The 25,741-nt window shown below is 40.2% G+C and overlaps 1 protein-coding gene across 17 annotated transcripts in view; it reads left to right on the forward strand.

The window, feature by feature from the left end:
- ATG13 (autophagy related 13) overlaps nt 1-25,741 on the forward strand; it is a 41,837-nt gene that overhangs the window by 4,850 nt on the left and 11,246 nt on the right. For all 17 annotated transcript variants that reach the window (XM_086341426.1, XM_086341428.1, XM_086341430.1 and 14 more), the window contains 9 exons: nt 14,330-14,411; nt 15,381-15,461; nt 15,839-15,958; nt 17,909-17,955; nt 19,407-19,547; nt 22,430-22,470; nt 23,231-23,327; nt 23,672-23,770; nt 24,579-24,672. In XM_086341426.1, coding sequence (XP_086197552.1) covers nt 14,343-14,411; nt 15,381-15,461; nt 15,839-15,958; nt 17,909-17,955; nt 19,407-19,547; nt 22,430-22,470; nt 23,231-23,327; nt 23,672-23,770; nt 24,579-24,672 — 789 coding nt within the window. In that variant the 5' untranslated portion in view covers nt 14,330-14,342. The remainder of the gene's footprint in view (nt 1-14,329; nt 14,412-15,380; nt 15,462-15,838; nt 15,959-17,908; nt 17,956-19,406; nt 19,548-22,429; nt 22,471-23,230; nt 23,328-23,671; nt 23,771-24,578; nt 24,673-25,741) is intronic.

Below are 25,741 nucleotides of genomic sequence, written 5' to 3' on the forward strand. Positions count from 1 at the left end.
TGACTGCCTCACCTTAATCCAGTGTTATCACCACTCTCATCTGGATTTACTGAATGTCTTCCTAGATGGTCTTCATCTCCCCTTCTCTGTAGTCTGATTAACATCCTTAAATTGTTACCTTAGAAGAATTTCCATTGACTCCCTCCTGATACACTGTTAGTCTCTTTTGCCCACTTTTATGTCTCCCTACTAATCTGGACTGATTGTACTTACCTAATTTATTTTGCTTTACCTCTTTATGTGAAAATTCTCAGCTGTATAGTTCCTAATTTGCTTCTCCCTCTTTCTTTTTCCTCTCCCATCTGGGATTCCAGTCACACATATGTTAGACCTTTCCCTGTGTCCTCAGTATCTCAGATAACCTCATGTATCATTTTGTACCTACTGTCATGATATAACTAAACACCTTAAGTAGTACCCTTTCACACTCAAAAGTATCCCCAGTTTGTGGGCAGTCCTTATCTCTCATACACTTTTCCATATCTCCCATCCTTTTGTCTCTCTATGCTTTGTTTTGGATATTTTCTTTCAGTCTATATTTCCTTTCAATATTTCTGTCTTCTGCTGATCTGATCTGCTGTTAGACTCAACCATTGAGTTCTTAAATTAGCGTTTTATTTTTTAGTTCTAGAATTTCTGTTTGGTTCTTTTTATAGATTTTTGTTCTCTGTCCAAATTCTCCATTTTGTCCTTCATTTAATTGAACATATTGCATAGTAATTTTGAGGTCTGTGTTGATAACTGTTAATGTTTCTGATGTCTTTTGGATTTTGGTCATTCGTGTTTGTCTCTGTGAGTGCCTAATTTACTTTAACATATGCCAGAAATTGTATATGAAAAATTATAGAGATAATTTGTGGGCTAGGATAACATAATTTTCTTTCAGCAAGAAAGTACCTTTGCTTTTGTCAGAGGCTAAGGGCCCATCTTATTCGACACTGTTGAAGCTGAATGATGTTTAAAATTTTCCACATACAAGTGAACTACAGCTATGTGCAACTATGATCAATGATGCTCACAAATATAATATTAATAGTAAATGAAATAAATCAGACACAACCATTTATATGAAATTTTAAAACAGGTAAAGCCAATCTGTGGTGACTGAATAAGAACAGTGGCTTCTGTTGGGAGGTAAATGGCTAAAAGAAGACACTCGGGGAGTCTTGGGTGCTGATGTTGGCTGTGCCTTATCTGTGTGCCAGTTGCGCTGGTGGGATTGGCTTGTGAAAACTTACCAGGTTGCAATCTAATGATATGTACACTTCTCTGGGTGTGTATTTTCAATTAAAAAGCTTACTTTAGTGAAAAAATTTTCATAATAAAACTTAAAAAAATTAGCTTGAAGACATGCAAATTACAGCTACATTGGTTTTCTGAGAGAAGAACTACTATCCATTGTTTTTGGAAATTAAAAAAAAAAGTTAGCAAATACAGCAACAGCCTTTTTATCTGGGTTATTTATTATGGGTTAAAAGGGAAAAGAGTAATAAGGAAATACAAGAGAATCATATGTTAATACAAAAACTTGCCCATGAGTGTTCTTAGCTGTATTGTTCACAGTAGCCAAAAAGAGGAGGCAACTTAAATGTCCATCACTTGATGATTCAGTTAACACAATGTAATCTGTCTATTCAGTGGAATATTATTCAGCCATAAAAAGGAATGATGTACTGACATATGCTCCAATATAGAGTGAACCTGGAAAATATGCTCAGTGAAGGAAGCAAGTCACATTTCCTTTATGAGAAAATTCCAGAATAAGTAAGTCCATAGGCATAAAGTATACTAGTGGTTGCCAAGGAGAATGAGAAGGGGAATGACAGATAACAGACGTGGGATTCTTTTCAGTGTGATAAAAATGTGGGGATGGTTGCACATCCTTGTGAATATACTAAAAAACACTGAACTGTAAACTATAAAACAGTGAATTTTATGGTGTGTGAGTTATAACTCTGTTAAGAAAAGCTATATAAAGTGAATCTTTAAAAACTGTTGACCCACCGCCTTTCTCAGCATTCTAAACCAGCATGTTTAACAAGTTCACAAGTAAGCATATTTCCTCCTAGGGCGCCGACTCTCCTGCCTCAGAGGTATAGGCTCTTACATTGTTTTGTTCTTTGGAGTTCTTGGTGTTTTATTTCCATGTGCAATCCGTAAGTTTTTAAATTCTGAAATCATCTAGCTAAAAGTTGGAAGGAAGGGTTGTAAGTGGCCTGGCTGTCAATGATCCAAATCTGTGAAAGTTTCTCTCAAGTCTGCTTCAAACTTTCTTCTGCCTGTTTCTAGGGGTTTTGGTGGTTCTAAACAAGTTTTTAGGTTAGTTTATTGGCTTTTTGTTTCCTTACTCTTCATGCACAGGATGTAAATTTTGGATCTTAGATCTTTGTACCTTACTGAGTTATGCTTTTGAAGTTTTAGGGTGACTTCCCCACCTCCCAACCTTGCCCTGATAGATGGCAAACCTGCTTATTGCTTCTCTAGGGTTCTTCTGGCCTCTGATGAGGAGCACTTGACTCTGGGGTTTTCTGCAGGTTTCTACCTGCTTGTAAGCTTGAGATATGATGCCCACCCGCTGCAGTCTTGTTCTCATGTGTTCATTACAAGAATCTGAGCTTGCTCCCCACAGGCCTCAGCTCCCTGTCATCAGTTTTCCCTTATATTTATGGCTTTAACTCACCTTTTCTCTGGAACCTGGAATTTTTCAATCTTTCTAGTTTAGCTGTGTATCAAGACCTTTTTTATTTTCATATTTTATCTGCATTTTTATGTGCTTGTAGTGGCGGGTGGTGGGGGCGACTGATAACATCAGTTCAGTCCATATTGCTGTCAGACCTCCTCCTCAAAGATTTTAAGCTCATGTCTGTCATAGTGCAGTGCATTAAACCCTATGTCTTATTTACTCTCAAGGCAAGGATATCCTGTGATGGGATCTTAGAAGTACAGCTAGAGCAGTCATTCAGATGTTTGAAAAATTGTATTTGCAATAGGTCTACAAGGAGATAGAAAACTTTTATGCCGGGTGAAAATTAGTTAAGATCTTTACCCTACTATAGCCCATTTGATGAGAATGAATTTTGTTTCTGAATTTAAAATTTTTTTTTAAATGAAAGAAATACAGAAAAATTGTAAAAATATAACTCTTCAGCTTGGTTCACATAGGGTTCGCTCTTGGCCACACTGCTTTACTTTTCTCTGTCAGTGGCAACATAGTATATAACAGAGTGATACACAATTTCTTTTTTTTCCTGGATTCTTGAGAAAGGTTACTTGTATCTCTTTAGAATAAGTATATGACCAAAGTGTAATTGTATCAAATTCAAGAAATTTAATATTGATGCAATGCCTTTAGTAGTGTATAGTCAGTATTCAAATGTTGCCAAATAGTTTTCATACTGTCCATTATAGCAAGTTTAAAAAAAGTCCTGGATCAAGCATTGCGTTTAGTTGTCATACCTCTTCTATTGCCTTTATACTATAACAGTTCTTGAGACTTTTTCTCATGTTAAGATTGACAATTTTTGAAGAGTAAGAGCCTCTTATTATGTAAAAGTTCCTGTTTTGCAATATAAGCTCATCTGATTGCTTCCTTGTGGTTAGATTTGGGTTATACAATTGACTAGAAAAGCTCCATAAGTGTCATGTCGTTCTCACTACATCACATCAGGAGAATGTAATGTCAGTTTTTCAGTTGTGGGTATGTTTCTCTGATTTATTTATTTATTTATTAAGATTGTGTTCACTGATGACTCTGTAATTAATAATCATCCACATGAAGACTGTTAATATACCATTTGCCAACAAACACATTTTCATGTCATGAATTTATCATCCACTGGTGATTTGCTTGAACCAGTTAGTCCTGCAGTGGTTGCAAAATGGGTGATTTTTCTAATAATTTTTATTTCTTATACATTTACTAATTGGCAGTTTACAGGGAAGAAGTATTTTTTTGTCCCCATTTATTATAGAATTGCCTTTGAAACCAGTGTTGGAGAAAATACGACAATTCTTCCTATATAATAATGACTGTGGCAAGAAAAGATTATCTCTGCTCTTTCGCACTGTTATTTGAAGAAGTAAATGTAAAATTGTCAGTTTTCATTTCGGTGTTCCCCATACTTACATACTGCATGATAAGCATGAGTTTAAAAACACTTGATGGTACAGAGTGTTATTTAAATACTTATCAATCTTGAAAATGTTTGTGCTAAGTGTTTGTCAGCAAAAAAAACTTTTTTTAGTTAAAGGCAAAAGTATCCTGTTATCTCTGTAATAGTTTTGAAGTTACTATTCTGTAGAGTATTGTGAATAGAAATACGCATTAAAGAAATGTGAAAGCAGTGTTGATAATATGCCAGGAGATGTTACTCAAAACAATGGAATTTGCTTAATAACATTCATCCTTAAATCAAGGAAACTTTAACTCTTTAATATTAGAGTGGTTCAATATATAAATTTGTTTAAAAAGAAAGTAAGCTAAAGTTGTCTAAGAGAATTAGAAGATAAGCTACAGGGGCTTCCCTGGTGGTCCAGTGGTTAAGAATCCAGCTGCCAATGCAGGGGACCCGGTTCGATCCCTGGTCTGAGAAGATCGCACATGTCGCGAATCAGCTAAGCCCCTGAGCCACGACTACTGAGCCTGCTCTCTAGAGCCCACGAGCCACAACTACTGAGCCCATGTGCTACAACTACTGAAGCCCTCGTGCCCAGAGCTTGTGCTCTGCAGTGAGGGAAGCCATCACAATGAGAAGCCTGTACACCGAAATGAAGAGTAGCCCCTGCTCACTGCAACTAGAAAAAGCCCATGTGCAAAAACTGAGACCCAGGACAGTCAAAACTTCAAATAAATAAATAAATCTTTTTTAAAAAGAAAAAGCTACAGAATGGGAGAAAATATTTGCAAAAGACATATCTTTTAAGATAACAATGAGTTACCATTTCACACCTATTCAGTTCAGTTCAGTCGCTCAGTCATGTCCAAGTCTTTGCGACCCCATGAATCGCAGCACGCCAGGCCTCCCTGTCCATCACCAACTCCTGGAGTTCACTCAAACTCATATCCATCGAGTCAGTGATGCCATCCAGCCATCTCATCCTCTGTCATCCCCTTCTCCTGCCCCCAATCCCTCCCAGCATTAGAGTCTTTTCCAGTATTTCAACTCTTCGCGTGAGGTGGCCAAAGTACTGGAGTTTCAGCTTTAGCATCAGTCCTTCCAATGAACACCCAGGACTGATCTCCTTTAGAATGGACTGGTTGGATCTCCCTGTAGTCCAAGGGACTCGCAAGAGTCTTCTCCAACACCACAGTTCAAAAGCATCAATTCTTCAGCGCTCAGCCTTCTTCACAGTTCAACTCTCACATCCATACATGACCACTGGAAAAACCATAACCTTCACTAGATGGACCTTTGTTGGCAAAGTAATGTCTCTGCTTTTGAATATGCTATCTAGGTTGGTCATAACTTTCCTTCCAAGGAGTAAGCGTCTTTTAATTTCATGGCTGCAGTCACCATCTGCAGTGATTTTGGAGCCCCCCAAAAATAAAGTCTGACACTGTTTCCACTGTTTCCCCATCTATTTCCCATGAAGTGATGGGGTCAGATGCCATGATCTTTGTTTTCTGAATGTTGAGCTTCAAGCCAACTTTTTAACTTTCTTCTTTCCCTTTCATCAAGAGGCTTTTGAGTTCCTCTTCACTTTCTGCCATAAGGCTGGTGTCATCTGCATATCTGAGGTGATTGATATTTCTCCCGGCAATCTTGATTCCAGCTTGTGCTTCTTCCAGCCCAGCGTTTCTCATGATGTACTCTGCATAGAAGTTAAATAAGCAGGGTGACAATATACAGCCTTGACGCACTCCTTTTCCTATTAGAATGGCCCAAATCCAAAAACACTGACAGCACCAAATGATGGAGAGGTTGTGGAGCAACAGGAACTCTCATTGCTGGTTGGAATGCGAAATGGTTTAGCCACTTTGGAAGACCATTTGATGATTTCTTACAAAATAAACATACTCTTCCCATATTATCCAACAGTTGTATGCCTATTCCTTACTGAAAGGAGTTGAAAACTTGTTTTCAGCAGGAGATTGGGGGCTTCTTTGGAGAAATTCTTCTTTGGAGAAATTCCCTCAGAGGGAAAATATATTGTAACAATTTTTCTGTTTGTAGGTCCCTCAACTAGAGTCATGGGTCTTGACTCTATTAGGACTCCCCACTCCTACCTGTCACTCTGTGATTCCTTCTTTCTATCTTTAGTTGTGGAAGATCTTTTCTGATAGGTTCTGGTCTTTTTCCTCAAGAATTATTCTATAAATAATTGTAGTTTTGGTGCTTGTGAGAGGAGGTGAGCTCAGAGTCTTCCTACTCCAGTACCTTGCTGCTGCTGCTGCTGCTAAGTCACTTCAGTCGTGACCAACTCTGTGTGACCCCATGGACAGGCAGCCCACCAGGCTCCCCCGCCCCTGGGATTCTCCAGGCAAGAACACTGGAGTGGGTTGCCATTTCCTTCTCCAATGCATGAAAGTGAAAAGTGAAAGTGAAGTCGCTCAGTCATGTCTGACTCTTAGCGACCCCATGCACTGCAGCCTACCAGGCTTCTCCAGTTGTGCCCGACTCTCTGCGACCCCATGGACTGCAGCCCACCAGGCTCCTCTGTCCATGAGATTTTCCAGGCAAGGATACTGGAGTGGGTTGCTTTTTTCTCCTCCAGGGGATCTTCCCAACCCAGGGATCGAACCCCGGTCTCCTGCACTGCAGGCAGATTCTTTACCGACTGAGCTACAAGGGAAGCCCTTAGGACCTCCCAAAGGCCAGTTTTCTGACATTAGGGAGGAAGGGCACTTAGAGGGTTTAGAGTGGGCTCTGACTGCTTCTTCTGGGACTTTCAATCCTGTTTTCAGCCCCGTCTGCCACCCTACTTTAGGAGCTATCTGGTGACTAATTCCTTACCCTTTCTCAGGTTATTTGGTTCAGATGAGCTTTCTTTGCTTAGGGTTTCTCCTGCTGCTGGCCTGGATATCAGCTATGCTTGGCTTATTCCGTTATCTGTTTGTCCTACTTTGCTGGACTTTGATGCTGTTATCTCTTGTCTGTGTGTATGCTTTTTAAGTTCCTCACTCTTTGTTTTTTAGAAGTGAGTAGAAAAAAACAAACATCAAAACCTTTATTTGCCTCTCCCCAGTATTTTGTTGACATCTTTCATTGTTATTTCCTCTTCTGGCTTTATTTATAGCTTTTATATTTCTGTACTTTGAATTCAGGATTGGTAAAATAGTGAGATGAATGGTTTCTATCTGTTTATTTTAAAGATTTATTATTTATAAAACATTTATTTCAAATGCTAAATTTAGCATTTCAGTGTGAACGTAAGTAAAAGATCTGGAAAACCTGTCTACCCAGATAAGTGTGCTTTTCCCTTAGCTGATTATATCATTTGCAGTTAAGCCATGTTGTAGAATCTCTGTCTAGTATTTGGATGTTGGTGCTTATCTACATCCATTGCATAACAGTGGGAACTTTATTTATTTAATGGCATCTTTGTGTGTTAAAATACAAGTCATCTAAAATTTACCGTCTTAACCATTAGTGAGTGTGCAGTTCAGCAGTGTTAAATGCGTCCACACAGTTGTTCACCCTTCTCCACTGTACATCCTCATAACACTTCATTTTGTGAAGCAGAGTTGACCTGCTACATAGTAACTCCCCATTCTGTCTCCCCCCCAGCTCCTGGGAACCACCATTATACTTTCTGTCTCTGCAGTTTTGACTTTTCAGTACTTCGTATAAGTGGAATCCTACAGTATTTGTCTTTTTGTGACTGACTTATTTCACTTAGCATGGTGTCCTCAAGGTTCATCCATGTTGTAGCATGGTCAAATTTTCCTTCCTTTTTATGGCTGACATTTCATTGAACATATATACCACATTTTGCTTATCCATTATATTTTCAGGTAATTATTTAAAGACATTAGTATGGTACAAGTCTGCACATGTTCTAAACACTGTGGATACAGATATGCATACAGATTTCTCAGGTTTCGGCAATAGGTGAACTGAGAACTTTCAGGTGTATAAGTTGGGTTTAGAAAAGGCAGAGGAACCAGAGATCAAGTTGCCAGTATTCATTGGATCATAGAGAAAGCAAGGGAATTCCAGAAAAACACCAGAAAATTCTTAAAAAGGTGGGAATACCAGACCACCTTTACCTGTCTCCTGAGAAATCTATATGCAGGTCAAGAAGCAACAGTTAGAACTGGACATGAAACAATGGACTGGTTCAAACTTGGGAAAGAAGTATGATGAGGCTATATATTGTCACCCTGCTTGTTTAACTTACATGCGGTGTACATTGTGTGAAATGCTGGTCTGGATGAATCAAGCTGAAATCAAGATTGCTAGGAGAAATATCAGCAACCTCAGATATGCACATGATATCACTCTAATGGCAGAAAGTGAAGAGGAACTAAGGAGCCTCTTGGTAAGGATGAAAGACTGAAAAAGCTGGCTTGAAACTCAGCGTTAAAAAACTAAGGTCATGGCATCTGCTCCCATTACTTCATGGCAAATAGAAAGGGAAAAAGTGGAAATCCTGACAGATTTTCTTTTCTTGGGCTCCACAATAACTGTGGACAGTGACTACAGTCATGAAATTAAGACACTTACTCCTTGGAAGGAAAACTATGACAAACCTAGGTACTGTATTAAAAAGCAGAGATATCACTTTACTGACAAAGGTCCATATAGTCAGAGCTATGGTTTTTCCATTAGTCATGTATGGATGTAAGAGTTAGACCATAAAGAAGGTTGAGTGCTGAAGAATTGATGCTTTGGAATTGTGGTTATGGAGAAGACTCGAGAGAGTCCCTTGGACTACAAGAAAATCAAACCAGTCAATCCTAAAGGAAATCAACCCTGTGTATTCATTGGAAGGACTGATGCTGAAGCTCCAATACCTTAGCCGCCTGTTTTGAAGAGCCAACTCATTGATAAAAGACCTTGATGCTGGGAAGGACTGAAAGCAACAGGAGAAGGGGCAGCAGAGGCTGTGACAGTCGGGTGGCACCTCTGACTCAATGGACAGGAGTTTGAGCCAACTCCGGGAGATGGTGAAGGACAGGGAAGCCTTTTGTGCTGCAGCCCATGGGATTGCAAAGAGCTGGACATGAGTTAGTGACTGAACAACAACAACAAACCTGCAAGCCCTACTTTGGCTTAGTCCTCTAGAAGCTGATGTATTTTCTTAGGCTTCCCAGGTGGCACTAGTGGTAAAGAACCCGCCTGCCAATGCAGGAGACTAAGAGAGACAGATTTGATCCCTGGGTCGGGAACATTCCCTGGAGAATGGCACGGCAACCCACTCCAATATTCTTTCCTGGAGAATCCCATGGATGGAGGAGCCTGGTGGGCTATGATCCGTAGAGTCACAAAGAGTCAGACAAGACTGAAGCAACTTAGCAGCGTATTTTTCTTAAAACCTGTCCCATCAGGGGTCTTAATGTAGATAGTCATTTTGGCAGTTATAACATGTTGATAACAATGACTAATGTTGGTACTTGTCTGTAAAGAAAAGAAAGTCAAAAAAAGAGAAAAAAGTCAAGTACATGCCTTGTCAGCCAAGAAGAAGACCCTGTCTAGCCTCTTGGTGTCAGAATTCCAACATTCTTGCCCCCAAGGTGGAGAAAGCTATATGAAGCTAATAGTGGATTGATAGAATTTTAGTTTCCCCAAAATGGTCTCCTTTTAAGAAAGGCAACATGTCAATCACTTGATGCTTCCTTTCTCAGTTTTATTTCTCAATTAATAAATTTCATTCATGTATATAAACTGTCTCCTGTAACTGAAGTCCCCCCAGACCTTGACTGAACTAATAAAATTAGTTTCTTTTGAGCCTGTACGTCCAAGCACTAGACCCTGGGCCAAGATAATCATTTATTTGCTAGTTTCAGTGACCAACATCTTTCCTGAAAGTGCCAGCAGGCTTCCAATTACCTTTTCAAAAATCACTTCCCTGTTTTCCCTACTGATTTTGCATATATAAATAGTTCAAAGAAGTAGTAAAATTTTGGAATTTCTATGCCTGACTTAATAGAAGAAAGAGAGGGGGGAAAAGGCTTTTATGGGAAGAACAAACAAGTTTCTTTAGGAAACACGAGTGTTGAGGAGAACAAATGGGAGAAAAGAAAGTTGGTGATAATATTTGCTTGTGTGGGTGCAAATGGTCTTTGTGTCTTTTTCATGACCATGAAACTCCCCCAGATGGGGGATTTATATTAGGTTTACTCTTGGTCTCTCTCCTGGGAGTAGACGCCAACCTGAAATGAGAATTTATGGCAGTCCTCATTTCTTAGAAGTTGCTGCTTTTAGTCAGATAAGGGAAGCGCTGAAAAGGTTTTCTACATCTGTTGAATCTCAAATGTCTTTAGCTTAAAATAATCTTTATGCCAAAGTAGCATATTTTAGAATGGCATAGCCTGATCCTCTTCAAAGGTAAAGTGAGATCTGGTATCTCTTCCAGATAAGAAATGAGGCTTGAATTAAGGTGGTTATCTATGGAAATGAAAATGCTGCAAATATAAAGGATTTTATATAAGCAGAAGTTTGAAGGATTTAGTAATTGGTTAGCATAGTAAAGAGCAGGAAGAAAAGTTCAACTGTGGGTCTCTCTAATGTTCGTACCAAGTTTCCCTTTATAATCCTGGGAGCACTCAAAGAAGGAATTTTGTAAGAGCAAAGCAAAGGTAAACCACCTATTACTTGTAGAGGATGAATTAACATCCTTGGCATCCTAGGCCTAAAGAGACAGTAAGTGCTGGTGTCTTTCTCTCTGTGGAGACACCCCCCCCCCCCCGACTTTGGGGTCAGTAGCTAATTCTAGTTATTGGATAATCCTTTTAGTGCTTCCAGTGGTACAAAAAGTCGCAAGAGTCATGCCATTATAGTGTTTGTGTCGGTAGATTCTCTGATAGTAGGAACACGTCCCCACTTTAGGGGCAGCACAGTCCTCCAGCACTATGCTTATCTCAGGTCTATGGCTGGGTTGCTTCAGGGCCTTAAGCTGTTTAAAGCTTTAAAAGATCTTTTTATTTTTACTTTAATATTTGTTTAAGTGGGTAAAGGACTTCCTCAGTAGCTCAGATGGTAAAGCGTCTGCCTACAATGTGGAAGACCTGGGTTCAATCCCTGGGTCAGGAAGATCCTCTGAGAAGGAAATGGCACCCCACTCCAGTACTTTTGCCTGGAAAAGCCCATGGATGGAGGAGCGTGGTAGATTACAGTCCATGGGGTCGCGAAGAGTTGGACACGACTGAACGACGTCACTCACTCTTAAGTGGGTAAAGGCTTGAATTAGCACTTTGTAAAAGAGGAGGATATCCAAATGTCTAACAAACACATGAAAAAAGTGCCAGGAGGGGAAAGGCAGTCATTTAGGCATTAAATTAAATGCCTTTAAAAAGGCATTCAATTTAATCATCAGTCATTCAGTGCAGATTAAATGAGATACCACCACACTCCTACCAGGATGGCTAAAATGAAAGAACCAGCAGTTCCAAGTGGTGCTATAGCTGTGGATCCACAGGAGCCCCAGTGTGTTTGTGGTGGTGATAAAAATTGGTACAAACCCTGGAAAACCGTTTGGCAGTAATTGTCAAAGCTAAATACAGGCATACCTTGGATGTATTGTGGGTTGGTTCCGGATCACTGTGATAAAGTGAATTATATGAATTTTTTTGGTATCCCTGTGCATATAAAAGTTGTGTTTTAAACTATAAACTATTAAGAGTAAAATAGCGTTATGTCTTTAAAACACAACATGTAGGAACCTCCCTGGCAGCCCAGTGATCCCAATGCAGGGGCACGGGTTAATCCCTGGTTGGGGAACTAAGATCCCACGTGCCCCACAGTATGGCCTTAGAAAAACAACAACAACAAATGTACAAAACTTCATTTGAGTTTTGGGGCTACAATACTTTGGGGCTTCCCTGGTGGCTCACTGGTAAAGAATACACCTGCAAGTGCAGGAGACACATGTTCAATCCTTGATCTGGGAAGGTCCCACAGGCTGCAGAGCAACTAAGCCCGTGCGCTACAACTGTTGAGCCTGTGCTCTAGAGCCAGGAGCTGCAACTCCTGAGCCCACGTGCTGCAACTGCTGGAGCCTGCACACCCCAGAGCCTGTCCTCCGCAACGAGAGAAGCTCCCACTTTGTTGCAACTAGAGAAAAGCCCACACGGCAACAAAGACCCAGCACGGCCGAAAAAAAAGAATATTGCTAAAAAATGATGCTAACCATCACCTGAGCCTTCAGTGAATTGTAATCTTATTGCTGGTGGAAGTTTCGAAATATTTGAAGAATTGCTAAAATATGACACCAAGACACAAAATGGCGCTGATGGACTTGTTCAACACAAGGTTGACACAAACCTTCAATTCGTTTAAAAAGGGGGAAGCAGCATCTGTGAAGCACAGTGAAGTGAGGTGCAATGAAACAAGGTATGCCTGCTGACCCAAACTCAGCACTCCTGGCTTTACATGGGACACCAGCAAGGGTTTTTATTCACCAGAAATGTCATGCAAGAATGTAATAGCTAAAAGCAGGAGACAACCCAAATGTTCATCAGTAGAATTTATAGATGGTGACATATTCATAACATGGAGTGCCACACAGCAATGCAAAGGAATAAACTGCATGCATTATGAATGGATCTTACTAAGTACAGGAAGCTACACAACAGAAGAGTTAAGACCACTTGATTCCACTTAGAAGAAATTCAAAACAGACGAAGCTAATATGGTGATAAGAGGTTAGAATAATGGTTACTTCTTGGTGGGTTTATTGACCAAGGGGACACAAAAGGAGCCTCCGGCTTATAGGAAATGTTCTATAACTGCATCTGGGTTGTCATTGTATGAGTGTTCATATATAAAGTATTTACTGAGCTGTACACCTAAGGTTTGTGCATTTCACTGCATGTAAGTTCACACCTCAATAAAGAATAGTGTTGTTTTAAACTTGTACTCATGATTTCCTGTTTCAACTCTATCCTTTTCTTAAAACTAGCTTTCCCTCTCACTTTCTTTTTTGTTAACTGAAACCCATTTAAACTTTTTGCACTCAGTCCTTAAATCCTGTCAGCTCTTCCTTTAAAATACCTCCCATCCATATTTCCAAATCACGTCTCTATTAGACTTTTAGCCCTGGCCACAAGCCTGAATTAGTGCCAAGGACCTAATTGATTTCCCTGCTCTTCCTACTCAAAACTATTCGACAGTGTGCCAGCAGTGCTATCTTTCTGACGCACCGTTTGGATTGTGTTGCTTCGTCTTCTCAAAAGCCTCGAGGGTGCTCCCCTTCCTGGCGTCAGTCTTTAGCACTGTGTTTGAGACTCTCGTGGTCTGGCCCAAACCAGCCATACACAATCACTGGAAAATTGGAGTACTTAATAGTTTAAAACCCATTTTTCTCCTGTGGCTTATATGCCTTTGTTCATGCTCTTCTCTGCCCTAAATGCTTTCTTCTTCATACCAGCCCCTTCTCATCCCACCCCCACCCTGCTGCTGCTAAGTCACTTCAGTCGTGTCCGACTCTGTGCGACCCCATAGACGGCAGCCCACCAGGCTCCACCGTCCCTGGGATTCTCCAGGCAAGAATACTGGAGTGGGTTGCCATTTCCTTCTCCAATGCATGAAAGTGAAAAGTGGAAGTGAAGTCGCTCAGTCGTGTCCAACTCTTAGCGACCCCATGGACCGCAGCCTACCAGACTCCTCCATCCATGGGATTTTCCAGGCGAGAGTACTGGAGTGGGGTGCCATTGACTCCCACCCAAAGTTAAACTGATTTAGTGGTCTTTTGAAGGAATGTTGGGCTTCCCAGGTGGCGCTAGTGGTAAGGAACCCGCCTGCCAATGCAGGAGACATAAGAGACGCGGGTTTGATCCCTGGATTGGTTGAAAGAATGTTAACTTATTTTATGTTTTAATAAAGTTTTTGCCTCATTAGAACTTAGTCTTCAATATGCTGGGTAATATAACTTTTTAAATGCATAAGTTTAAAAGCTCAAAGTTTCATATTCAGGTAAAATGGCTTTTCTCATCTTTGTTCTAGGTCTATAGATTTAGCTCTTTGGAGTTTATTTTCCTCAAAAGATAGTATCTTCTGTTTTTCATGTTGGTGTCTTTAGTCGAGGGGAGGGGAGGTTTTACCTCCTACATGACTATTCATACAGCTAGTAGACAATGCCATCTCTGTATGCTTTGTTGTAGCAATCCCTTTTAAAACACAGTCACATTATTCAACACTTTTTTTTTTTTTTTTTTTTTCTGTTTTAGATTCCTATAGGCAATGGAAACTGATCTTAATTCCCAGGACAGAAAGGACCTGGACAAGTTCATTAAGTTTTTTGCCCTCAAGGTAATATATCCGTTCTCTTGAGCCTAGAACTGTTAGAAATAACTTCCATGCCTCTCCCTTTTTGGAAATACAGCATAACAGCTTGCAGCTTGCCCATTTTAAGGGATACTTCTGTCTGTTGTAAACCAAACTGTGAAATTTGGGGGCGGTACTGGGGGTGTAACTAAAAAGCTTCCAATTTTCCAAAGCTACTTGTTAAAAAAAATAACATTTTTTTTGCAAGCCTGTTTGCAGAAATGTCAAACTTATTATGCCAGGTTATTGGCACAGTATGTTCCCTTGGGGTGAGAACAAAGACTGGACTAGAATGGACAGCAGTTTGGGCATCTTTCCCTAAGCATCATCTACCTCTGAATTCTCTCACTTTCCGCTTATTGTCCCCTTCTGTGTAAATGAAAAATTAAAACTGAATTTTGAGTGCTATAGAAGGCATCTTTTCCTAAATCTAAAAATCATTTCCACCTCTATCTCTCCTTCCTCTCAACCATTGCTATGTAAGAACAAGCCATGCAGTAGATTCTGGTTGTAAAATTAGCCGGAAGACTTTTGCCATATGGGCCAAGTCATATGAATAATTGTGGATTCCTTGGTTTAAATCTACTATGATTACATAAGTGTATGGCAGTGAATATTTAAACCTACGATTGGACTTGTTTCTTGGTGAAAGTCAGAGCCCCCACGTGCAGCTTTCCTTCTGCCATGTGAGTGTATTATAGATTACAAGCCTCAGACTATGGTTTCTGTTAATTGGTTGACACTAGGTCCTCAGGAATATTTACAGTATTATTTTTGTGCCCTTTTTTTTTTTTCCCCCTGTTCTTGATGGTTTTAAATCTTATCCTTTCCTGAAGTATAGTTAAGATCATTGGCACCTTTTTAACCCTTCATTGAGAGGGTTTTAATCTTGATTAGGAGCCAAATCAGTTTGTTGAAACGTCACCTTTGATTTTTTTGTTTGGTTTTTTTCAGACTGTCCAAGTGATTGTCCAGGCTCGACTGGGAGAGAAGATTTGTACTCGTTCGTCTTCTTCCCCAACGGGTTCAGACTGGGTAAAATTCCTGTTCTTTGCTGAGGGATATACTATGGTGTTTGTCACAAGGAATCATGGTGTAGTAATAAATAATAATATTTCTAGTATTACTAAGTCATAACATTAAAATGCCTAATTCCATTTGATCCATTCACTTGGAAAATTCATTCTTCATTGAATGTTAGTCCTGGATGTTCTTTGGTTTTCCTCTGTGATGAGTGAAAACTTATCAACCTGAGTTTTGGGGCCTTGATGCAAGACATCTCTTAAGGGGAAAGGAGAAGTGAATGACTGTCCTTAGTCAGGGTAAGGCCTACGTTACTCAGTATCCAGTCTTACTACTTTGATTCCATAATGTTCCTTGCGAGTGTTTAACACAAAGTTCTTGTATTCTAGTTCAATTTAGCAATCAAAGACATCCCAGAGGTTACACATGAAGCAAAGAAGGCCCTGGCAGGGCAGCTGCCTGCTGTTGGGAGGTCTATGTGTGTGGAGATCTCACTCAAGACTTCTGAGGTAAGGTTATGGCCAGGACAGGGTCTTAACTCAGCACCCAAAGCACTTTACACTCTGGTTCCAACTCAGCCTTGTTCCTACGCTTTCCCTCTCTGATCGTCTCATGGTTCTCTGAGGAGGTCATGGTTTTTGTACTTATTCTTCCAACCACTTGGAGTAGATTCTTCACTCTCATCTTCATATATATATCATCTGTAAGTGATGTGTTTCTACTCATCCTTCAACACTCATATGCTCTAAAAGATCTCCCTTTCTAACCACTCTCTAGATTTCCTGTGTGCTTTGTTTATATTTGTTTCTTAGAGTATAACTTGCTGGAATGTGATTTTTTTAATGTGTTTTTCCACCTTTTTCCATGATGCAAATAGTTTTTCTTGTATGTTTATTAATCTATTTCCACTACAGGATTGTGAGGCTGTGTGGAATAATAAAAGGCTAATGGAGTTTAGAGCTATACAGAACCAAATTCAGAGCCTAGCTGAGTAACTCTGGCCAAAGTACTTAGCCCCACCTCTACCACCACCACACTTCACAGTCTTGTGGGGCTATACTTCTTCATTTCATTTTTATTTGTAAAGTGTATAAATAAAATATGGTATACAGTTATTACACGTTCCTGTTGATACTTTACACTTTTATTCTTGAGGTCAGCAGCTATGCCACACCTTTTTATCTGTGTAGTTCTTCAATTCTCTTTGAAACGAGGCAGGATATAATAAATAATCATCTCTGTGCCTGTCACAATGCTTTGGATGGCACATAGTAGGCTCTTAATTTTTTATTGTGTGAATGATGTCAGTATGTAGTCTGTAGAAATCTTAGTACCAAATAAAACAAAACATCCTATTCTCTTTATTGAATTACTGGTGTATACTGTGAGTTATTTTCCTTAGTGATCCTTAGGGAGTCCAAAAGGAAGAACTCTCTCATCTCTCAGGCATCTGTGAAATCAGATTCTAAACTGTTGTGAGTGGACTTCCCTGGTGGCTCAGTGCTAATCTGCCTGCCAATGCAGGAGACACAGGTTCGACCCCTGATCCAGGAAGATCTCACATGCTGTGGAGCAACTGTTGAGTTTGTGCTCTAGAACCTGTGCTCCGCAACAAGAGAAGCACCACAGTGAGAAGCCCCTACACCCCAGCTAGAGACTAGTCCTCGCTTGCTGCAACCAAAGAATTGCCCTCACGTAGAGCCTGGGTCTCCTGCACTGCAGGCAGATTCTTTGCTCCTGAGCCACTGGAAAGCCCTGGTAGAATACTATGTGGCCATTAAAAATAATGTAGAATTTTTAATTATAAGGAGAATTCCATGTTGTACTTACTGATTAAAAAGTGATCAGTTCAGTTCAGTCTCTCAGTCGTGTCCAACTTTTGCAACCCTGTGAACTGCACGTTGCCAGGCTTCCCTGTCCATCACCAACTCCTGGAGCTTTGCTCAAATTCATGTCCATTGAGTCGGTGTTGCCATCCAACCATCTCATCCTCTGTCGTCCCCTTCTCCTCCTGCCTTCACTCTTTCCCAGCATCAGGGTCTTTTCCAAGGAGTCAGTTCTTCATATTAGATGGCCAAAGTACTGGAGGTTCACCTTCAGCATCAGTCCTTCCAATGCATATTCAGGATTGATTTCCTTCAGGATTGACTGGTTTGATCTTGCAGTCCAAAGGACTGTCATGAGTCTTCTCCAACACCACAGTTTAAAGCACATTAAAAAGTGATAAAAATAGTATATACAAAAAAAAAGATAAAAAATAGAATGTATGGTATGAGCTCACTTTGATTTAGGAAAATCACTGATTGTATTATAAGTGATGTCTTCTTTTTGCTTATTTATACTTTGTAATATTTTTATAGTGGCTGTATTGTGCTTTATAATAAAAAAGATTATCAAAAGCAAAACTGAAATATCTTTTAATAATATCTTAACAATACCTTTTATTGTTCCATTTACAGGGAGATTCCATGGAGCTAGAAATCTGGTGTCTGGAAATGAATGAAAAGTAAGTGCTCTAGGGAGCTCAAACTGATGTTCTGTGATAACCAAGAAGGGTGGGATGGGGTGGGAGACGGGAGGAAGTTTCCAGAGGGAGGGGACATATGTATACCTATGGCCGACTCATGTTGATGCATGGCAGAAACCAATACAGTATTATAAAGCAGTTATCCTTCAATTAGAAATAAATAAATTTTAAAAGTATGTAAGTGCTCTATCTTAGAATCCTTGGTTGTGGTAGCTGAGGATGAAGTGCACGACATCACGTGAAAAGCAGGGCTTGTATCAGTCACGGAGAGTGTTCTGACCACTTAACAAAGCTGGTAGGTCTTTGCTACAGTTGGCTTCGTGCTTGGCTTCCAGCCCAGGCACAGCAATGACCTTCAAAAGGAGTGTCGGTCCAGAGAGATTCAGACAACACAGAGGAGCAGAGAGAAAGCTGAAAAAGGATTTGTTGTTTTCCCAGAGTACACATAGTTCTCTGATTAAATCCCTTGAGCTCTTGTAACATGACTACTCTGTTTTGTCTGTTTTCTGGGTGGCAGATGTCCAATAAGATTTCCCCTCGCCACTCCTTCAGACATGCTGTGTTGGTCACGGACTAGGAATGCGTGTTATTTTCCCCTCCATTTTCTTTTTTCAGGGCAGATTAGCTGAATTCCTGCCCGAATTTCAAGAAGAATATATAGGAAAATTGAGGAAATAGCAACACATCAAAATAAAAATGTTTTTAATAAGTATGAGTGGTATAGGCATTATTTTTCTTTCTTAAAAAGCTATTGCCAGGTTATAGTCCAAAATTTTCGTACCAAGCACTTCTCCACATTTCCTGTTAGATGTATAGAAGTAGACTGCTGTAAGATAGTACACTGAAATTATGTTTGTACTTTCAGTAATACAACTGCAATATTGAATTACTGGTTTTTAAGTGTTCTGCTTTATTTCTTTGAAAGATAACTGCTTCAAAGCTAGAAAAAGATATATTGGAGACCTTTTGTTGCCCACCTGCCTTTGTCTGGTGCGTGGAAAGTAAAACTTTGGTCAACATCAACAATTTGTTGATGAGCTGACAAAGCGCTCTGATTACAAGTTTAGTTCAGAGGATGTTTTAATTATAAATTTAATCTTACACAGTTCCAGTTTAATTAGCAACTATCTCTTTTGACTGTAATACTCTTTAAAATGTTATTTAGGCTGCAAATCAGGTTATATTCTATCCAAATTTATGAATAATGTTAACATTTTTTTTTAGACTTTTAAAAATTGAAGTATTAAGTTGATTTTTAATGTCGTGTTAATTTATAGTGTACAGTAAGGTTATTCAATTATATGTTCTAATGCTGACAAATAATGTCAGTCACTCCATGGAACATAGCTAATGTCTCTATCCATTGCATTTTTGTTCTTTGTTTTGTGATAGCCAAGCAGGAGAATGCTGATAGTGTCTTTGCTCCGCAGGTGTGATAAAGAAATCAAAGTTTCCTATGCTGTGTACAACAGATTGTCGTTGCTGCTGAAGTCTCTGCTTGCTATAACTAGGGTGACACCAGCTTACAGACTCTCCAGAAAGCAGGGGCATGAATATGTCATCTTATACAGGTAAACAGCTCACCTTCATGATTCACACTTTGGACTCATCAATTTGCACATTGTCTGACCAGCATTCAGGTATTCCATGATTAATTTTTGGACAGATATTTGGATGGTTGATGCTATACCTTTACTGTGATTGCCTATCTATTCTCCTTTATGAACCTCAGCTTTTTCCAAAGCAGCCAAGTTCTTTATCCTTTTGTTTATATACAGTCTTGATTGCTATGGAAAGGATTTTTAAATTCTCGGGCAGTTTGGTGGCTCAGTCATGCCTAACTCTTTGCGACCCCATGGACTGCGGCACACCAGGCTTCCCTGTCCATCTCCACTCTGGGAGCTTACTCAAACTTATGTACATCGAGTTGGTGATGCCATCCAACCATCTCATCCTCTGTCATCCCCTTCTCCTCCTGCCTTCAATCTTTCCCAGCATCAGGGTCTTTTCCAGTGAGTCAGTTCTTCACATCAGGTGGCCAAAGTATTAAGTTTCAACTTCAGTATCAGTCCTTCCAATAAATATTCAGGACTGATTTCCTTTAGGATGGACTGGTTGGATCTCCTTGCAGTCCAAGGGACTCTCACGAGTCTTCTCCAACACCACAGTTCAAAAGCATCAATTCTTCAGCGCTCAGCTTTCTTTATAGTCCAACTTTCATTTCACATCCATACATGACTACTGGAAAAACCATAGCTTTGACTAGACGGACCTTTGTTGGCAAAGTAATGTCTCTGCTTTTTAATATGCTGTCTAGGTTGGTCATAGTTTTTCTTCCAATGAGCAAGCATCTTTTAATTTCATGGCTGCAGTCACCATCTGCAGTGATTTTGGAGCCCCCCCCCAAAAAAAGTCTCTCACTCCTTCCATTGTTTCCCCATCTATTTGCCATGAAGTGATGGCATCACCGAGTTGGACATGAGTTTGAGGCAGCTCCAGGAGTTGGTGGTAAACAGGGAAGCCTGGTGTCTTGCAGTCCATGGGGTCACAGAGAGTTGGCCACGACTGAGCGACTGAACTGATAGAGGTTGTTGAATGGACCAGCGTGGTGGTGAAGAGGACATGTAGCAAAGTGTGAGAGCAGAGCCTGGAAAGTCAGGGTTCCCAAATTAGCCGGGACTCTGTTTCATGTTAATGATGAGCCATGGGTGTTGGCCTTTGGCTTACATGCAAAGAGCTGATTTTGAGAATTGGTATAACAGGATGGAAGGACCATGGATTAGAGAATTAACTAGTTCTGTTGAAGTAATCTAGCAACCCTATGTGTGTTTACTTTTCTAGGCCTTTTTTTTTTCTTTTGACCAAGTTGTAGAACTTGCAGGATCTCAGTTCCCCCCAACCAGGGGTTGAACCTGGGCCCCTGACAGTGGAAGCAGAGAGTCTTAACCACTGGACCACCAGGGAATTCTTCCCCCATCTGCTTGTTTTTATAAATAGAATTATTTTACAAATAATTTTATAAATAAAATTATTTTACAACATAGCCACCCCATTCATTTACCTATTATCAGTGGCTACTTCTGTAGTATGAGAGCAGAGCTGAGTAGTTGCCCCAGACTATATGGCCCACAAGTCTAAAATATTTACTAACTGATCCTTTAAACAAAAGTGGGCTAACCCCTGTTTAATGGTATCTGTCACTTTCGTGCATGTAGTTCAGATATGTATATACATTTCTTTTCTTCCATTCCAGACTGTAATCTGTGAGACCTAGGATTCAGATTCATCCTAGGACTTGTCCCTAGTTTATCTTTATCTCATCCCTAATATCTAACCTTAGGGCTTTGTGGATTGTCAGAGCTTAGTTTTTATTGAACAAACCCATGTATGTGTTTAATTTTCAACAGTATTACTTGAAAAATATGAAAATACATTTTAAGTGTTTTATAATTCAGACTTTTTGCTAATATAGACTGGCCTTCCCAGGGAGATTCATGGAAATATTCTACTGTGTTTAGATTTTTATAGTTTTAGAATAGTCTTGCCTGTTTATTCAGTGGTAGAAAAGATATTCTAATTACTTAGTTTACTTTGGAATGATGGAATGACTTTCAATAAGCAGAGTGAGCCCACCTTGAAGATCACATTTCAAAATCTAGTGACTTCTATCCCATGTTTGAAAGTTGCTAGGAAAGTGGATCTTAAGAGTTCTCATCACTCTTAAGAAAAACAATTATGTTACTGTGAATGATAACAGATGTTAACCAGACTTAGTGTGGTGATTATTTTGCAATGTGTACAGATATTGAATCATTATATATCCTTGAAACTAATATAATGTTGTGTGTCAATTCTAAAACAAAAATGTCTTATATCTGGTAATAGAAGTTCCAGAACTATTTGCCAATTTTGTCCGTATATTCTCTATTTCCCAATAGGTGTACTTTACAAAGGGCTCCCAGGTGGTGCTAGTAGTAGAGAACTCACCTGCCAGTGCAGGAGACATAAGAGATGCGGGTTCAGTCCCTGGGTCCGGAAGATCCATTGGAAAAGGGCATGGCAGCCCACTCCAGTATTCTTGCCTGGAGAATCCCATGGACAGAGGAGCCTGGCGGGCTATAGTCCATGGGGTCACAGAGAGGTGGACACAGTTGAAGCAACTTAGCAAGCATTCATGCATATAACTTTACAAATATGCTGCAGAAGCAGGAATAAGGAACTTAAACAGCAGGTCACACTTAATTTTTATTTTTCTAATTTTTTAACCAGTCCTCTGCATAACCATCCTCATGCCTACAGTTTAATCGAAAAGTAGCAATACTGCTCCATTCGGAGAGATGTTCATGCAGATGAGAAAAGAAGGGTTGGTTTTGTTGACTTTGTTTCTAGGTGTTTAGTATGCAGGCCCTTATAATAAAGAATCAAGCAACATTTTTTTCTTTCTTCCCTACAGAATATATTTTGGGGACGTTCAGCTGAATGGCTTAGGGGAAGGTATGTATCAAGGTTAAAAAACATTTGTAGTGTTGCTAAGTGTTCTCCTGACTTCAGAGATGTGCTTGGATGCTGCCTGTAATATTACATAGCTTGTGATTTTAGTATGTGTGATACAAGTAAGGAAAAGACAGGTCTGGAGAGCCACCAGGGAATGACTGAATAATTTTCCCAAAAGTTCTAGTAACTCAGAATTCTTTGTTGTTCTTTATATGATTGTCTGTTTTCCTAATTTTCTACAGTGATCATGTTAAACGTTTCTGATGAGTATCAACAATTTTGAAAAATTGGAAGTGAAACCAAGAAAACTAGGAAAGTTTTATTGTAATGCCCTGGCTCTTTTCTGTGCTTAGTTCTGGGGTGGCAGCTTGGCTGGGAGTGCAGTTGCTTTATAAATTGAAGTATTTGTGTGAGGAACTCTCTGTGCCCCTTTAATGTCTTATTGGCACATCTGGACAGGGTTGGTTAGGACTTGTTTAAGTCCTAACTTGATTTAATAATCATTTTACCTCTTTGAAGGTAGTTTTATCAGGAAATAGATGCTTTTTCCCCTGCCAGTATTAGGTCAACATAGAATAAATTAAAATAAAATTGTATGTATATACATACACATATGTATAAAATTGAGGCTGCTGCATTCAAGGTAGCTAAGTGAGTCATGCCAGAGGTTGTACAAGTGGCTGAATGGTTCAGGGAAAGACGTACTGACGGTAGTGTCATTATTGTCTGGAAAAAAGCTAATTATTTATCTCTTTTCTAGGTTTCCAGACAGTTCGTGTTGGGACAGTGGGTACCCCTGTGGGCACCATCACTCTTTCCTGTGCTTACAGGATTAACTTGGCATTCATGTCCACCAGGTGAGGAAAGAGCCTTGGAATCCAACAGAACTCTTCCAAAAAAAAAAAAAAAAAAGGAATTCTTCCAAAGATATTAAAGTTGTTTTTCTTCCAACCATCCCCCCTCGCCTCAGCTGGGCCTAGAGTTCACCGTTGCCATTGCTGAACTGAGACAACCCAGTCTCCAGACTGGAGAAGCTGAGTGTCCCAGAGCCAACGTAGAAGTGATGGCTTATTTTCAGGGATGCAGGAGTTGAGGTTCTGTGGTTCCTTCCAATAGATAAGAGGCAAAGGGATCTCTGAGGGCTGCAGGGGGCGTGACAAGGCATTCTAACAAATGTGGCCATCTGCTTACTGCATTACAGGCACTTTGAGAGGACCCCACCTATCATGGGCATTATTATTGATCACTTTGTGGACCGTCCCTACCCCAGCTCCTCGCCCATGCACCCCTGCAATTACAGGTGAGGAATGTGGAAAACTCTTTTCCAAACTGTGGCTGGTGGAAACATCCATCTTGCACAGGCCCGTAGAGCGCCTTTATCCACACTCACCGATAGGCAGGGCACACGGATGGAGACCCCACGGGGAGGGAAGTGGAGTGGCTGGCTGTATCCTTGCTGCTGCCTGTCAGGTACCCCAAGACGAAAGGTAGACCACGTCTCAAAAAATCCTTTGATATTTTGACCTAGACAGTACTGATTTGACTTTTGGTTTGATTTTACTTAGAAACTCTGAGAGTGGCAGTAATGTGGAGAAAGAATGTTCTTTGCAAATTAGGTGGTTTTCAGGTCACCATTAGCACAGTTCAGTTTTATTCCTCAGAATCAAACATCTCCAGGCCTAGATCCCAGAAAACAGAGTTGTCGAGAGATTGGAATAGATGTGTACCAAGGAAGATGCTGCCTTTCTGTGAAGGATTCGTGAAGTTGGATTGTTTTTTGTCTTTGGAATCTAGATTTTTATTTCACTGCATTCTCTGTTGCTGATGATTCTTTGGCCCTACATTGGCCAGGCTTTAAAAAAACGCTCTCAAATGATATGTCAGGTGAAATGTTTGGATTTAAAAAAAAAAAAAAGCCATTGTCAACCTCTAGATGTTGCTTTCTGAACATATTTGAAATTATCAAGGACTCAATGCACCTCTCTTGAAATTAGGGACTGTCGAAAGGATTCTTAGCACAACTCGCATCCATATCTCAGCTCTCTTTGTGTCCTTTCTGAAATTGGCTGCCATCAGTCAGTTCATGATTTCTCTCCCCCTCACCACAGAACCGCCGGCGAGGACACTGGAGTAGCGTGTCCTTCTGTGGAAGACTCTCAGGAAGTGTGCGCCACCTCCTTTTCCACCTCTCCTCCCTCCCAGGTAGGGGGAAACAGGTTCTGGTGTGGCGGTAGTTATTTAGTACATATATGGGCCTTATGATATGAAAATTTTATGTGAAAATTTAGATAACAATCTCTTCTGGTGGTGGTGGTGGTGATTATTTCAAGGAGTTATTTTGAGGAGTAAAGGAGAACCTTCTTACCCAGCAGATAATACTGTAGTATTTCTAGTCTGCAATCTTAACATGCAAGATTCCATGTAACTTTTACCTCCCTGGTGACATCTTAAAATTCCCTAGAAAATCAGCCACAGAAAACCCCTACAAAATCAGAATTGTGTTCTGGCACCAGAGAGACACTGAAAGCAACACTTGTTAGAACTAGCAGCTACTTCTTTTTTTTTTTTTTTGGCCGAACCCAGCGGCACATGAGATCCGGGATCCTCATTCCCTGACCAGGGATCAAACCCATGCCCCTGTGGTAAAAGCATGGAATCTTAACTACCGGACAACCAGGGAGGTCCCAGTAGCTGCTGCTTCTTTGAAGTGGTTCCTAAATATGGTTCCTAATAATGGAAGGAGCAAAAAAGTAGCCAGTGATCATTTAGCATAAAATGCCATTAAGACCCCAGCTATGCAGTTTTCCTTAATAGTTACATAGACATCTGTTTGTCTGCATTCCCTCTCTGAACATGATTAGGCTCCATCTTCAGTGTCACAGCCAGTTTCAATAAAACGCAGGCTCCAAGCAATGTGAACACTTCCCCCAAAGAAGTGTATGATATACATGTGGTTCTGAGACTGCTTCAGATAAGGAGTCGTTTTTTCCAGCTGACTGAATTTTAGGGCACGTTTCTTCCCTTCCACCCCAGATTGTTTATCATCTACCCGTTGCCTGCCTCTATTTTTTCCCTCCTCTTTTCTTTCATATTAGATGGTTCCCTAAGTGAATTCTATTTTCCTTTAAATTAGACCCATGCATGTGTGCGTGCTAAGTCACTTCAGTTGCGTCCAACTCCGTGTGACCCTATAGACTATAACCTGCTAGGCTGCTCTGTCCATGGGATTCTCCAGGCAAGAATACTGGAGCCCTTCTCTAGGGGATCTTCC

This window comes from Bos grunniens, chromosome 15, assembly GCF_055505025.1.
Source record: "Bos grunniens cultivar Pamir isolate PY7600 chromosome 15, Bosgru_T2T1.0, whole genome shotgun sequence".
NCBI classification, from domain to species: Eukaryota; Metazoa; Chordata; class Mammalia; order Artiodactyla; family Bovidae; genus Bos; species Bos grunniens.